The sequence below is a fragment of the Taudactylus pleione genome, unplaced genomic scaffold, assembly GCF_031769625.1.
Source record: "Taudactylus pleione unplaced genomic scaffold, aTauple2 ptg000105l, whole genome shotgun sequence".
In the NCBI taxonomy this organism is placed as follows: Eukaryota; Metazoa; Chordata; class Amphibia; order Anura; family Myobatrachidae; genus Taudactylus; species Taudactylus pleione.
Window position 1 is genome coordinate 11,994,654 of NW_028284507.1, and position 15,817 is coordinate 12,010,470.

The 15,817-nt window shown below is 44.6% G+C and overlaps 1 protein-coding gene across 1 annotated transcript; it reads right to left on the reverse strand.

Annotated features, from left to right (window-relative positions):
• Positions 1–491: 491 nt before the first annotated feature.
• MTHFD2 (methylenetetrahydrofolate dehydrogenase (NADP+ dependent) 2, methenyltetrahydrofolate cyclohydrolase) lies at positions 492–13,792 on the reverse strand. Its single transcript, XM_088470891.1, has 8 exons — positions 13,632–13,792; positions 5,012–5,196; positions 3,251–3,373; positions 2,676–2,828; positions 2,328–2,435; positions 2,078–2,170; positions 1,743–1,868; positions 492–1,591 (listed from the first exon to the last, which is right to left on the reverse strand). The coding sequence occupies exons 1-8, from the start codon at positions 13,712–13,714 to the stop codon at positions 1,446–1,448; spliced, it is 1,017 nt and encodes a 338-aa protein (XP_088327017.1). The 5' UTR covers positions 13,715–13,792; the 3' UTR covers positions 492–1,445.
• Positions 13,793–15,817: the final 2,025 nt, after the last annotated feature.

Below are 15,817 nucleotides of genomic sequence, written 5' to 3' on the forward strand. Positions count from 1 at the left end.
TCCAAGGAATTCCAGCCCTGTGCTGATCAGCTTGGGACTTGTTGCCACCATTATAGAATAGGAACCCACACTATCTCCCCGCGCTACCACTGTGTAGCTGTTTATTGTAATTCATACTGTGCTGTAAGTCAGTTAAGCACAAATTACTCAATCTAGAAGATAAAGATCAAACCAAGGAGATCATTCTGTCCCCATTGTAAAATTAGGTATTATTGAGGAGTGAGACTATTTAGACACATGTGCTTATATGTAATGCAGTACTCTAGCAGATTGTTTATAATACATTAGAAGTTTTACCACTAATGTGTTTTTTGACATCTACCAAGTTGTGTTTTGAGGAACAGACTACTCATTGATGACTATTCACTGACCGACAGATTGCTCTGCTTACACTAGTATTCCCAGTACTTGTGCGAGTCTACTAAACATAACGGAAATAAAGTTCATGGTTAAGATATTTCAATGCCATCCTTGTTTAAGAAGACACAGAGTGGGAATTGGAATTTTAATTCATGTTAATATCACCTACATCTGTCACATTGTGTTACACACACTGCAGAGCAGGCACATACGCATCAAATTACTATTCCAACAAATCTGTAAAATTCCCAAAATATACGCTCACAGCATTTATGAATCAACTGCGGAATTGGTTCAACATGCTCCATTCACAATTACACTCAAATCATAAGTTAAAAATTCAATGAGCAGATGAGTTTTAAAATAAACCCTATAGCCCAACATAAGTGAGCAGCTGTATATTAATCTGGAGTTCTGTAGGTCCCAGATGAGCCCAGCCTTGGTTGCCCCATTTATCATCTGCTTTCCACAAATCCTCCTACCCACTTACAGCATACCGTCAGCAGGGGCATGGTGGTATTTAGCATAGAACACGTGATCCCAGATGTCAGCCACCAGCTGCCTTTGTCATAGGAAATTGCCAATCTGGTAAAATAATTTCTTTGCCTTGAGGTTCAAAGTTAGCACAGATGACATGTCAAGAGACATTCTTTCACATATGAAGTCCAAACCCTTGCAAGCATTACTAAAAGTCCTCCGTTGACCATAATGTATCTAACCACAGCAAAGTGACAGTGGTCCAGGGCTGCGTTATTTTATCTTAAAGCCCTATCAGCGCTGGAGTCCTTGCAGTGACAACCCTGCCTTTTAACATCCCAGATGCCAAACAGAGCTTTACCTTTGGCTTAGCATGCACTTGTAACAGTTACCAGTAACAGCCACCTGTAACAGCGCATGAGTTTGCATTTAATGAGGAGTACCAAGGCCCCAGCAGCCACTGACCTGCTGCTCTGCGCATAGTGAGAGCATAAAGCGTGGCCTGGGAAGCCTGTGATTGCTCTAAAATAAATACAAATATTGCATTTCTTCGGCCTGTTCAGGGAGTGGGTTTGGAATGTAAAGATAGTTCTTTGAATGAGCCGTGGTTAAATAACTAAGGCTTGTAGCTGTTGTTCTTCAGGTTTCAGCATCCTCTTTGCAGCGATAATTGTGTTCTTCATCAGCATCGCGACTGTCATGGGTCCAACTCCTCCAGGGACCGGCGTGATGTAACTCGCCTTCTTTCTCACTTCTAAATGAAGAGAATAGAGATTATACTATAATAACCAGCAACTCCAGTGTTCACCGCCCAGTCCAGAACCATACCCCATATAGGATCCCTTTGTAAAACATGTATATACAGAAAACAAGTAAAGGTCAACAACTCCGTAATCCTCACTTACCATCAAAGTCTACGTCCCCAACAAGTTTAGGTTTCCCAGTGACTGGATCCTGCACGCGATTTATTCCAACATCAATAACGGCAGCGCCTTCTTTGATCATGTCAGCGGTGATGAGATTTGGAATTCCTAGATGGAAAGAGCCAAAAAGTTATTACATTTGTAAATAACGCAGCAAGTGTCAGAATGCAGGTACACTGGGTCAACACTAATTGGCTTGACAACAAATAGGGAATTTTAGACGCAAGTAACGTTAGACTAGTTAATAAGGTAACCCGCAGGTACTGTTGATATTTGTCAATACTTGTTACTCTTTAGGAGGTGGTGTTGTAAATTACCTGCAGCCGCTACTACAATATCAGCAATTTTAGTGTGCATCTTCAGCTGTTCCTTTGGGGTGTACCGGTGTGAGATTGTAACAGTGGCATCACCTGCAAAGTAAGACAAGTTTATACTGTGTCCTGGAAAGAAAACAACTCTACAACTAACTGACCTCAACATTAGACCATGCTGATTTAGGTCTACACTTTAGTTTTAAGTGTTTAATACCATGGAAAAAGTGCCATGGAAGATGTGAAATGCACTCACCTCCGGGGCGTTCATGTTTGCCATCTGTGTGCAGCAGCATTGCAATAGGCATTCCCACATTTTTGGACCTTCCCGCTACCACTACATTTTTTCCTAGAGTGGGGATTCCTGTGTGAAAGGAAAAAAAAATACAGGTCACACAAATGTCTCTGAAACAGTGTCCAGATACCCAATTAGACACTCATGCAACCCAAAGTGCAGCAGACAATCTAAAAATGTTCAAGCATAGACCTTTGATTCCCATGGTAGTTTGTGAGCTGGGTGCTTGGCTACAGTATGTAGAGGCTACACAACATTTAAGACGCTAGATCCATGTTGCCTTTGACAAGAGTGATGTGGTGGTCTTACCTGTTCTTTTGATGATCTCCCACACCCCCCATGGAGTGGCAGGTAACATGGAGTACTGGTCTAGACACATCCGGCCCACGTTCACTACATGGAATCCGTCTACGTCTTTATCTGGGATCACCGCATTGCAAACTTCCCTTTCATCAATATGCTCTATTAAGGAGTATAAAATGAAAATCAACACCGATACCTTAATACCTTAACCTGAAAGCAGTCGCCAATGACAGTAATATCTGTAATAGCTACAGTAGTGCCTACAGGAAATCTGCAAGGTGATGGACCATAACCATCTAAAGAGGCGGCTACTCCACCTTATGATGTGGATAAGGCCTTAGGTGCACTTGTGTATAACAAGCCACCACAATGTCTATCAATACGCATAGGTCACCAGTTCTCAGGCACAGCAAATTTCAGTAGAACACAGACCATCTCCATTCAATGTAAACAGTAGCTTCGCAAGTCAAGGTTGCAAGTATTGGTTTAGCCTAAACAACTAGTGGCTGACTATATCCTAGGAGCAGCAAATACTGGAGAGCCAGACCAGACTTAGATATTACTGTAATAAGTCAACTTACCTGGGAGAGGAAGCTGCACTAACAAGCCGTCCACATGACAGTCATCATTGAGCTTGCCGATCAGATCCAGCAGCTCATCCTGAGAGATGGATGAGGGTTTCAGAATAGTTTCACTGCTGATTCCTAAAAACAGAGCATGATTTATTAAACAGCTGATAGGCCAAGAGGCAATCAATTTTAAGAATTACCTGCAAGTGTACCCATGATCACAATCACTAGAAAGAGTGAATGTTTACACAGTGCTGCTCAGGTTTGGCAAGGGAGTATTTTGCCTGGTGATCAGCAATTCTAGGTTTTAATGTGTTGGCATGTTATCTGCCACCTTTGTCAGACACTGGATTGAATTCAATCAATCAAGTATGTAATATATGCCTCCAATGATGTGTGCATGTGAGACACTTTTGAAGACTGATGGGGTAATTGACAAGGCCCTGTATGCTAATGGACAACATTAAGGCCCTATGAAAGACAAGAGTGACAGGGACGACAAATGCCACAATGTCTGGCCAGTGGGTATATTTCCAGGTCGCTGGCTGTACAACACCCACCATCAGCGAGAGGGAGCAGTGTCTGGCACACGAGACATCGTGGGGGAGATGAAAGAAGAGATGGTAAGTGCCAAATGCTCTATAACCAGCCCAATTTGACACTTCGTGAACCTACGGTATGTATGAAAGCAGATAACTTAGAGATAAAAATCACTTTTCTCTAAGTTATCTGCAAAGTCTAACAATTTTGCAGTCGCCATACTATTGTATGGCAACGGATAATCATCCAGAAGTTGGGAAATATGTCATTTTTTAATATGTCTTCAGGATTATCTGTCGACACCTGTGGCGGCTGGGCGGCATCCCTGACGGTGTCAGGCTGCGCACATGATCTTGCAATGTTTTAGAGATCTTGCAATGTGCAGTGGGCCCAGTCAAGAGGTAAGACACAGCACTAGGCTGAAGCTCTTAAGGTCTTGCACGGAACTTGGAAGGGTGAGAGGGGGGTTTATCTCCCCCACTCTGGTGGCATAGATGTTTATACATCTCAGCATTATTGCTTCCTGCTTTGGCTCGATAAGAGGCAAAGCAGAACAACCTATAGTACATTACCTCCCATGTGACACAGTACAAGAGATTTGCACATTGTTACCTTTTAATGCTTTAAGTAGAAGTACCCAAAAATGGGCACTAAAATGAAAACCCTAAATGTGTTTAATGCAATTTAAGTCTTAGTAAAAGACAGAGCTTTAAAAAAAAAAAAAAAAAAGTGAATGAACGAGTACATACAAGTGATACATAGGGCGGAATTCAATTGTTTCTACCCCCCTTCGCGCCCGACGGAGCTATTCAATTGTTGCTCCTGTCTGGCGCGATCAGCTGCCAGCGCTCCATTCCAGCTCGCAGCCCCAGCGGGGAGCGAGCTGAGATGTGCGAAAAGTGACCTGTTTGGGCGCCCAAACATCACTTTTTGCGGTTGTGCCCAGCACTTTGGTCGGGGGTAGCTGCTTTACGCGGCTAAACCCGACCACTTTGGGAGCGATCAGCGCGAAAAACGGCAGCAATAACGGCCCGCGATCTCCTGTTACTTTAGACTGGAGATCCGGGCTGCATAAACAATTGAATTCCGCCGATTGTGGCAATGTCACAATTTGCACTGTGTCCAAAGCATTAAAGCTTGCCAAAACTCCACCGTGAAAACACTAGACGTAAAAAATGGGCCTCGTGCCTTGATGTCAATGAAAGGACTGAGCTCCTAGTGAGGAATACATACCAACATCAGCAGCTGCCCTTGTCTTGTTCAGTACATATGAATGGCTGGCAGGGTTTTCACCAACCAAGACCACGCTGAGATGAGGCCTCTTGTTGCCAGCTGCTACCCACTGCTCCACCTCATGCCGGGCCTCCAGACGGATTTGTCTTGCCAACTTCCTCCCAGATATGATCACCGCTTCATTTCTTGAAAAAAATAAAATAATTAATGAATAATTCACCCAAAATTCTAATGTGACAGAAGGCTTTGACATGTAGACAGTTTCCATATTATTGAAGATCACTTAATACCAAAAATTGCATGTCATGTATGGCTAAACAGAGCTCTAGAAAAAAGACATCTAAATATTGTGATAGGATCACTGGTAAAGTGGTCTGTGACAGGGACATTTATCCCAGATTCCTGTCCTATGTGTTTAAAATCCCCAGGAGAAAGTCTGCAGTGTAGCAGGCTGAGTCTCGGCTTTTTGAAAAGCCGGTTTGGGACCTGGGGGTTGTGGGTGACAGGAGAGGGAGGGCTCCACCCACGGCCACTCCAGGTTTTGGTTCTCTTAGCCTGGTAACAGACTTGTTAGTTTTCCACCTGAGAGTGGCCAATATAAGCCTAGTGTGTTTAGGGCTGATTGTCTCACCTGGGAGAGCAGACAGGGAGTTTGCTCAGAGACACTTGGAAAACCTATCTGTGAGTACTGTGCTGTGCTTTGTTGCTGGCGAGGGCATTAGGCCCTGCCAGGTTCTGGTAGTGAGGGAACTACCTGTGAAGTTAGTGCCCCGACAGGGCTAGGATTTACGTTTATGTTTTCTTTGTGTTATTTCTGACATTGTACAATCAAGGCTGGCGCCGACCAGCTTGTACTTGCATCCAGACTGGTGTGCTGCTTCCCTGCTGCTGTGTGTGTGTGTAAGGAAGGAGTCCTCTACCCAGGAGAGGGACCCCCTAACCTAACTGTGTCACAATATATATATAAGAAATAGAACATTATATGTTATTTGAATGCGAGAGCTCACAATCTGGAGCTATGGCTATTACAAGTAGTATTCTATCCCAAGTCACTTAAGCCTTATAAAAGTTTGACTGCAACTAAAGCTGGGTATACACTACTCGACATATCGGCCGTTCCATTGAACAACCTATGGATTGTCACTGATCGCGAAAAAGTGCTATAGTACGTTTTTACATGCAGTGAAGGAGTTTTTAGAAACGAGCAGGTCCCACAGGACACGCTGAGAGTCATTGACCTGTGTGCACCGCAGCAGCCAAGTCCTCAGCATCTCCCCAACCAATCACAGCTTGCAGCTTTGCCTCGTCCAATCACCACCCAAGCCCCTGTTGACCACCCCTCACTGTCTCCTACCCCCCTGCGGCCGCTTTAAGATTATCGTGGGCTGCCGCTGGAGACTGCAGGGCCCGCTACCTCTCTAGTGAGCCAGCTCTATGAGGAGACCCTGGGCTTGTGTGACCCGTGGCTGCATGTAATCGGCCCTGCAGTGTCTGATCACGCAGGGCTGGCTCAAGGGCCATTCCAGTGCAGCTGCCCCTGGGCACTAGACTTGCGCTGACCCCCAGCAGTTGGCAACAACACTGGGGTCCAGCACATTGTCAGTGTGCAACTGGCCAGCCCACTCTGATCGCAGGTTCAAGTTCCACTGTCTGGTTGCCGGCATTTGCGCCCCTCCTCCCATCACGTGCAGACTCCTGGGGTACAGACTTTCCAGCATGACGACCTCTTCACAAAATCCATGGGACATCACTCAGAAGTAAGCAGGCCAACGGGGATATACAAGGAATGCCATCTGTAACTTGAGGTCCACCTGTGGCTGTTCAAGCCAGGGAGGTGGACACAGCCCGGTACAGGAGTGAGCTGTAGATCTACACCGGGCTGCAGCTCAAGCTAGAGGCAGGACCCCCAGCAGGAAGGAGGAGGTGACCACTGCCCCCAACTGCCATCTACCCTTGCCCCCCAACCTACCTCTCGCACTGCCCCAGCTGCTATATTGATCCCTAGCCTCAGCACTGCCACCAGTATTGCCTGCCCCCCAGTACTTCCCTAGCTATCTACCATTACCCCCCTTCCCAAACACCAGCACTGTCTACTGCTACCCCCTTCTTGCCCCCAGTACTGCCCCAGCTGCCATCTAGCATTACCCCCCAGTACTGCCTGTAATTAACCTTCTCCTTGCCCCCCATAACTGTCCCAACTTCTGTCTGCAATTAACCCCTTCCTGTCTCCAGCTCTACCCCAACTTCTCCCCATCTTTAACTCCAGCTCTACCCCAACTGCTGCTTGCCCTTAACCCCCCTCCACCCCAAATGCTACCAATGCCCAAGCTGCCATCTGACCCAAACACTGTCCCAAATGCTACCTGCCTTCATCCCCATATGTGATGGGACCCAGAAAACGTTTTTAAAGTGAGGGGTCCCTGGGACCCACAAATTTTTTCACTCAGCATGATCACTATCGTGTGCGCGTTGGCCAGTGTGTACAGACTATATGTCTGAACGACGTCGATCAGACATATTGCGTCGGTTGTGCAGCCCAGCCGATGCCTAGTATATCTGCAGATATATTAGTGCATTGTGCTGTGTGAACAGGCGGTCAGCCGATCGCCCATACACTTGCTGCAGAGACCGACGGTGACCGACAGCTGAAGTGCGTGGGCACATGTAAATGCCCGCCCAGTTGTGACGTCAGTCACAACACATCGGGCCGACGATTGGTAAGTGTGTATGCACTTACCAATCGTCAGATAGGAAGGCGGATCAGCCGGATGACCGTTCCATCGGCCTAGTGTGTACCCTGCTTTAAACTACAAATGTACAGTAGTATTATCACTACTTGGCTATCTTAAAAAAATAAAAAAAAAAAGATTTTAAAAGAATCATTTATGACACATTTGCTATTAAGATTGAGCGATCAAATGTCAACTCCATATTATGTGTTACCACTAACAGCCCATTCTAGGCATCGGCCTGTGTAGCCAAACTAATTTTAGAAGTAGATAACGTTACTGCTGTTTGGGTTAATGGTCCTGACCAAGGCCGTGTGCACACATTAGTAGTGTAACTTTCCTGATGGCCCAATAGCTGCCGCACACTGGTACTAATCTTACTAGTAGCACTGAGCAATACAACTTCAACAGCCAAATCATATATAGGATCAAGTGATTTATCTGCAAATTGCAGAGTACATTACATTTGTATCACATGAAAACAAAAAACTACTAAAACAAGGTGACTTTCACGAAAGCTAACAAGGGGTGTGATCTTGCACCAATAAGTTTGTGAATAAATCTCTATTTCAGAGAAATTACATCTTGTTTATTCTTCAAGACCCTTAAACTTCACCTTTATTATTCAAATGATAGTTTAGGTGTATGTGAAGGTGCTACCTTATAATCTTATAGTTATCACAAATTGAAAAAACAGACAGAGAAAAGATAAGATTTTATCTGGTGCACTAATAGGGTCAAAATATCCTAATGACCAATTGTTTGAGAGCCAATGTTAAAATAGAACTTATTTTTATGTTCCTTAAAATTATAGTAGCCAAGTCCAAAATATGGGCGAAATATGATTGAAATAGAAGTAAAGAGTGTATACATATGTAGAAAAAAAGTATTGAAGTGATTTAAAATGCCACCTGGCGCTGGTCTGTTCCACGTACTTTACAGTACCTGATGCTTATATGGTGCAGCTTTATTATATGTGTTCAGTGTCAGTATTACTACACCATGTAACTATCACAAATTGCTAAACCTGGACAGTAGTTATTAAGTGGGGAGTATGTGTGATATTGGATACTTCCAATATGTTATTTAGTACTTATTTTAATTTCTTACAATTTTTATAAGTTTTTAATTAAAAAAGTTTTTATGAGTATGGAGAAGAGACAACTTCTATTATCACTTGTGATATACGTCCTATTGAGTCCTGCGATGTTATATTAGTATAATAAACATTTTCAATATAATGTTGCTCAGATCCAGCAGTCAGAATATGTTACTAAATATATATGTGATATCTATCCTTGATATCAGTATTCTTGAACTGCTGGTGTTTGTTGCTTTTAATACTTGCAACAAAACTGCAACATATCTAGATAGAGATACATTTGCAGGTATGTTTCAATTATTGACTTTCTCTCAGCTCATATGTTATATGTTCAGCTGTTAGTCTCAACCTCAACCGACAGCCTTCATATAATATTATTTATCTGCTTTTCTGTAGTGCTGCGGTATTTGTTATAGGGCATGTATGGTCTATGCCGTCGTATACAGACTCGTGTCTCAAAGCATACATATGGTTTTTCTGTTATAGTATCTCAGCTTGTCTGGACTGCCTAGATAAAGCAGCCATCTGTGAAATGCGCGTCGGCAACCACGCTGCCGCCGGTCTGCAGCACTATTGTATGCTAAAACACGTCAGCAATACCAATAATATGTATGTGTGAAACCGGGCTTATGGGGGCTGTCTGTGCTGAGAGAAATGTGTGATGCCGCTCTGTTGCCATAACAGACAAGCTGAGATACTAGAACAGAAAAACAATATGCATATGGTGAGCTGGTGGGGCTTTGAGACACGAGTCTGTATACGACAGCATAGACCATACATGCCCTATAACAAATACCGCAGCACTACAGAAAAGCAGCTAAATAATATTATATGAAGGCTGTCGATTGAGGTTGAGACTTAAGGTGCCCACACACATACCGACTTTTCATCCAATTTGGCCGATTTCGACAAATCGTGACGACAGATCATGTAAAAAATGGCCAAATCGTGAGTTTCTACACTTGATCACGATGCCGATGCGCGTCCCCGCTCGTCGTACATCGCATCTTCAGATCTGCCGTGCTGTAGGGCAGATTAGCCAATCTGGGATACAATGCACTGGCTGCACGATAGATCTTAAATCATATTGGACATTTTTAACTCCAAATCGTGACCACGACTGCCTGGGGAGAGTTCAGGGGAAATCGTGTACATTGGCTGATTGGGAGCAAGTCGGTATGTGTGTGGGCACCTTAACAGCTGAACATATAACATATGAGCTGTGAGAAAGTCCATAATTGAAACATACCTGCAAATGTATCTATCTAGATATGTTGCAGTTTTGTTGCAAGTATTAAAAGCAACAAACAGCAGCAGTTCAAGAATACTGATATCAAGGATATATATCACATATATATTTAGTAACATATTCTGACTGCTGGATCTGAGCAACATTATATTGAAAATGTTTATTATACTAATAACACATCGCAGGACTCAATAGGACGTATATCACAAGTGATAATAGAAGTTGTCTCTTCTCCATACTCCTCATAAAAACTTAATTAAAAAAAATATAAAAATTGTAAGAAATTAAAATAAGTACTAAATAACATATCAGAACTATATTGGAAGTATCCAATATCACACATACTCCCCATAACTACTGTCCAGGTGTAGCAATTTGTGATAGTTACACGGTGTTGTAATACGGACACTGAACACATATAATAAAGCTGCACCATGTAAGCATCAAGTACTATAAAGTACGTGGAACAGACCAGCAAATTTTAAATCACTTCAATACTTTTTTTCTACATATGTATACACTCTTTACTTATTTTTTTTTATTTTAATCATATTTCACCCATATTATGGACTTCGCTAATATAATTTTAAGGAACATAAAAATAAGTTCTATTTTAACATTGTTTCAGAGAGCCAATTGGTCATTAGGATATTTGTACCCTATTAGTGCACCAGATAAAATCTTATCTTTTCTCTGTCTGTTTTTTCAAAAGGTGACTTTCACGTGTGTTAGTCTCAAGAAAGACATAAGGCTCTTTGTAAATACTGCAATGCAACAAGCCGTGTTCAAACATCTCCAAGCTCAACAGTTTTGATAAACAATGAATCAGTAGTAACTGGCTAAGGCCCACACATACATTCCATACAAGGGGGTAACTGGGGGGTGTAATTAAACACAAGCCTTTAGAGACTAGGCCTATGGACATTCCCATTTACCCAGAATTAGCAATTGCACCATATCAAAACTACAACTCGCAGGTACACAAAGCATTACATGAACAGGGTCTGTTATACAGCCACATTCCAGAAGCAAATATGGCCGTATAAAGCAGTTCGGTGGCCACTGTACCAGCTGGGAATGGGCTGTTACTAAATATAATGAGTTCAATATTAAAGTCTCAAACTAAATATATTAACATTAAAATATACCAGTATCATGCCCCCATCTTAACTAGTAGTTAACTGGCGGAATATATGAACCATCAAGCTCAGATAAATAAATAACTTTACTTTGTGCACCACAAATTACTGGTGGTACCCCACATACATTCTATATGGGTAGCTGTTGTGTATTATCTCAATGAATAGGTTGTGCATCTCTGGTATAAAACTTATTTTGTGGGCGGTATTCAATTGTTTTAGTGCACCCGATCTCCCGTCTAAAGTTACAGGACATTGCGGCGTGCTATTCAATTGATGCCGATCTTCGCGTCGATCACACCCAAAGCGGTCAGGTTTAGCCACGTAAAACTGCTACACCCGACCAAAGTGCTGGGCGCGATCCCAAAAAAGTGCAGTTTGGGCGCCTAAACGGGTCACTTTTCAGCTCACAGCCCCTGGGGGGGGGGTGAGCAAAAAAGCCGGTGCTGGCAGCTGATCGCAACCGACAGGAGCAACAATTAAATAGCTCAGTCGGGCACGTAGAGTGGCTAAAACAATTGAATACCGCCCATAGTGTATCACTCTGTACACAGAGCTGTTTAAGTAGCCAGTGATAAATTTACCCGAGCAAGGAACAATGAAACATTGATATATTATATATTTTGCATGCTTAAGAACATGTTAAAAAAAACAAAACCAGGTATGCTACCATATTGTATGTAGCGAGTGAACACGTTTGAGCACTGGCAAGCTTTTCCTAGTTGCGGCTGATTTAGTCTCTTATGCACGGTTTGTAGTAGACAAAAAAGTCCAATTAGCAGCCTGCATCTTGTGTGACCATTTACTGCTCCACCAGTCCTTTTACAACTGTCTAATAACTTCACAAGCGTGGGGGCTAAAAGGGACAACCTGGACGGTGAAGAAGTTTTCAAGGTCACATTTGTATTCACATCTGAAAACAAATGAGATTTCTCATCACCTTGGCTCCCAGTAAACATTTAGTGTAAATGTTAAAGCACAACACTACTGAGGCCTATACAAACAGGACAGATATACTGGCATGGCCATCAGTGGGTGTATTAGCTAAATGCAGATCATTCTAGTTACACCCAACAGTTCCCTAAAATGATAGGCTTTAATATCATGGCTGCATCAATGTTTTATTATCTTCTGTATACACTTGTAAACATTTTACTCTGCAATATGACTAAGCATTATATGCACAGATATTATGGACTTAATACAATTTGTTGCTATGGTTTTTTTGCCTTCATAAGTATGACAGCCACAAGAGGCTATATTCACCACGCAACATGCAGACATATCTGCTAGGAATAGGGATCAATTAGAGCCCAGCAGAGGAAAAAAAACCGGGATGTGCATGTTAGAGACCAATAGCGCAGCATAAACTATCTAAGCAAAGTAACAGCACTTATGACTGGGTAAATACCGTGGGAAATGAAAAAGAAATGTACAGATCAGAGCACCTGTGTCAGTGTGTGACAGGCAGGAAGGAGACTGTATACTACACACTATAGTGGAGGGGGGAGGAGACGAGCTGCTAGATGCAACCAGTGAGAGAGATTTCATCAGCCAACGCCATGTACTTCCTGCATCAGCCACTACTACACAGCACTGTACATACATCCCGGTGACACATGTCCATTTATTTACTAACCGTTACTTATAGAGCACCAGCATATTCCATTATTTACAGTTGGGAATTTAACATTAAAAAAACAGGACTGGGTAATAACATACAGACAGTGCAGTAAGAGGGCCCTGCTCACACTCTGTATGCTAGGTACACACACAGCTGTCCTTATACAGGGAGAGAGAGACCCAGCAGTCCTTATACAGGGAGAGAGAGACCCAGCAGTCCTTATACAGGGAGAGAGAGACCCAGCAGTCCTTATACAGGGAGAGAGAGACCCAGCAGTCCTTATACAGGGAGAGAGAGACCCAGCAGTCCTTATACAGGGAGAGAGAGACCCAGCAGTCCTTATACAGGGAGAGAGAGACCCAGCAGTCCTTATACAGGGAGAGAGAGACCCAGCAGTCCTTATACAGGGAGAGAGAGACCCAGCAGTCCTTATACAGGGAGAGAGAGACCCAGCAGTCCTTATACAGGGAGAGAGACCCAGCTAGCCTTATACAGGGAGAAAGACTCAGCTAGCCTTTTACAGGGAGAAAGATCACACCCCACTGCCTATTTGCAGCAGCCACGTACACAGGTATAACATACAGTGCTGGGAATGGGGAGCCTGGTCTAACAGAGTCACCTTCATTGATTGATAAGGTAACCCAATGACAGAGGCCACCCATGTGCTCACTACAGTATTACAGTATGCCCGGCCACAATGCAGACACAGCACAGCGCATCTCACACCAGCGGGCACACAGCATGTCACACACTCGGGTGAGGCAGCTATATACTCACAAGGAGGGGGAGCTGTGGAAGGCCCGGACCTGGGCTCGGACGCTGCAGCAGATGACGGAGCGCAGGGAGCTGATGGTTGCCATGGTGCCGAGAGCGCAGCGACCTCCTCACACTGACAGATTTTGAGCCGGGGAGAAAGCCGGCCCGCTTCCGCGCTGCCTATATACGCTCGCCTACGTCACGGAATGTTCGCAGCTCGCCACACCCACGATCACCAATAGCGGCGTGTCTCTCACCCCAGGGTGACGTCACGGAGACAATGCCACCGTGTCATTGGCTGGACGGACTGTGTCAGTCATGGGCTGGGTAAGGGCGCGCGTGGTGGTGGGGCACTGGGGCAGCGCGCAGCAGCGTCACTGTGACAGTAGTATTGTGTGTACTGTGTACATAATGTAACTAGCTACACACACATTCTTCATAACCCCCCCCCCATGTCCGCTGCCGCCTAATAATGATGACTGTGCAGTGTGCAGGTTAACCACCAGTGCTCTCACTGGTATTGCAAATAAGGTTACAGACCAGAAACAACATAATTAGTCTAATGCAAATATAATGGGGAACATCAGCCTGCTCCCCACCATGTAGACAGACGAAATAGGGGTAAATGAAGCCCTGCCCCTTTGGACTTTTGGGAATCGGGACTGGTACTGTTCCTGCAAAATAGGGACATTTGTGAAATCACCATAGAGTGTAACGGACAATAAAATGGAATTGGTATGAAATACGGCCGGCAGTTCGATTCCCGGCAGCGGCAGCCCGACAGCGCTGGAAATCCCGATCGTCCTAAGGTAAGTAATCACTAACCTAACCCCCCTAACCGTAACCCTCCTTAGGGGTGCCTAACCCCCCCTTCCCCGCTGCCTAAACGTAAGCCCCGGGGGATGCCTAACCCTGAGTCCCCCCGGGGGTGCCTAACCCTCCCTCCGCCTAACCCTCCCGGGGGGTGCCTAACCGTAAGTCCCCTCCGGGTGCGCTAAACCTAACCCCCCCCCCGCAGCTGTCCGCTCACGGCGCTCGGGATCCCTTCGATCGGGATGCCGGGCACCTGCCTCCCGGCGTTGCAAAAATTACAGGCATCTAGATATAGACACCTGCCATTTACCCACGCCGGGATAAAGCAGTCGGGAAGCCAGCTGTCGGGATCATGTCAGCCGGTTTCCCGATTGCATCCCCAATAAAACGGTCTACATTGTCATTCTGTCAGCGTGTATTTAGATCAACAGGGTTAAATGGTCGACACAGACAAAAGGTCCATTTTTACATGTTGACACCTTGTTTTTTATATCTATTTTAGCCTAACCCCTGATCCTAGTGTTGACGCGATAAATGTTGACTTTTCGACTGTGCTGTCCATTTAACCCTGTTGGCCTAAATACAGATAGACAAAATGATGGTCAACAACCTAATGACCATGTTTACCTTTTTATTGTCGACATTCAGAATGTGATGACCTTCTGAATGTCGACCTTTTTATTGACGACCAATCAACCGGTTTCCGCTGGAGGCTGGGAATATGTGCAAAGGTAGGGATGTCCATCAAATGGTTCACCACATAAGTTCACCATGAATATTGCCATTGGTACTTTGCATCGATGGGAGGAAACCATCAACGTAAAAACCATAGATGGCTTGAACTATCTGTGGACACCAGTAGTGTGGGAAGGGGATCAGGGGCAGATTTATCAAAGAGTGGTAATCTTGTTATCTCTCGTTACTAATCTTACATGGTGCCCCAGCCAATCAGCTCCTAACTGTCCTGTGTTTGAAAAATGACAGGAGGTGATTATTAGGAGCACCTTTTAAGATTAGTAACCAGTGATAACAAGAATATCACCTTTGATAAATCTGGACCTTTGTGAGGGCGGAGCAATTGGAGCTTGTGCTCCAGACGCCAGTCACTATGTTGGGCATTCCACAGTCTCCTGCTCAGCTGTGCTCTCCTTTCTGCACTGAGCGCCACCTCTTCCTCTTCGCTGCTTCGTACCTGCATCCTGTGCACATGCTGCGCACCTGACAGGGGTGGAACTAGCATAGGGATCCTCCTTTTTGCCTTCTATGAGCTGGGTCCCACCCTGGCCCTGACGTCAGCTGACCCGGGTTGCAGGGATTGAGCGGCAGTCACATAGCAGGAGAGAACATGGCGGCTGTGTTACTGCTGCTGAGGGGAGGCCTGAGCCAGGTGTTGC

What these genes read in the sequence shown, in the direction of transcription:
- MTHFD2 (XM_088470891.1), bottom strand. Translation starts at nt 13,714, where the DNA reads ATGGCAACCATCAGCTCCCTGCGCTCCGTCATCTGCTGCAGCGTCCGA. An exon ending in TATTGTAGTAGCGGCTGCAG is followed by an intron (nt 1,869 to 2,077) that starts GTAATTTACAAC and finishes CTTTCCATCTAG; the next exon opens with GAATTCCAAATCTCATCACC. An exon ending in TGGGGACGTAGACTTTGATG is followed by an intron (nt 1,592 to 1,742) that starts GTAAGTGAGGAT and finishes CTCTTCATTTAG; the next exon opens with AAGTGAGAAAGAAGGCGAGT.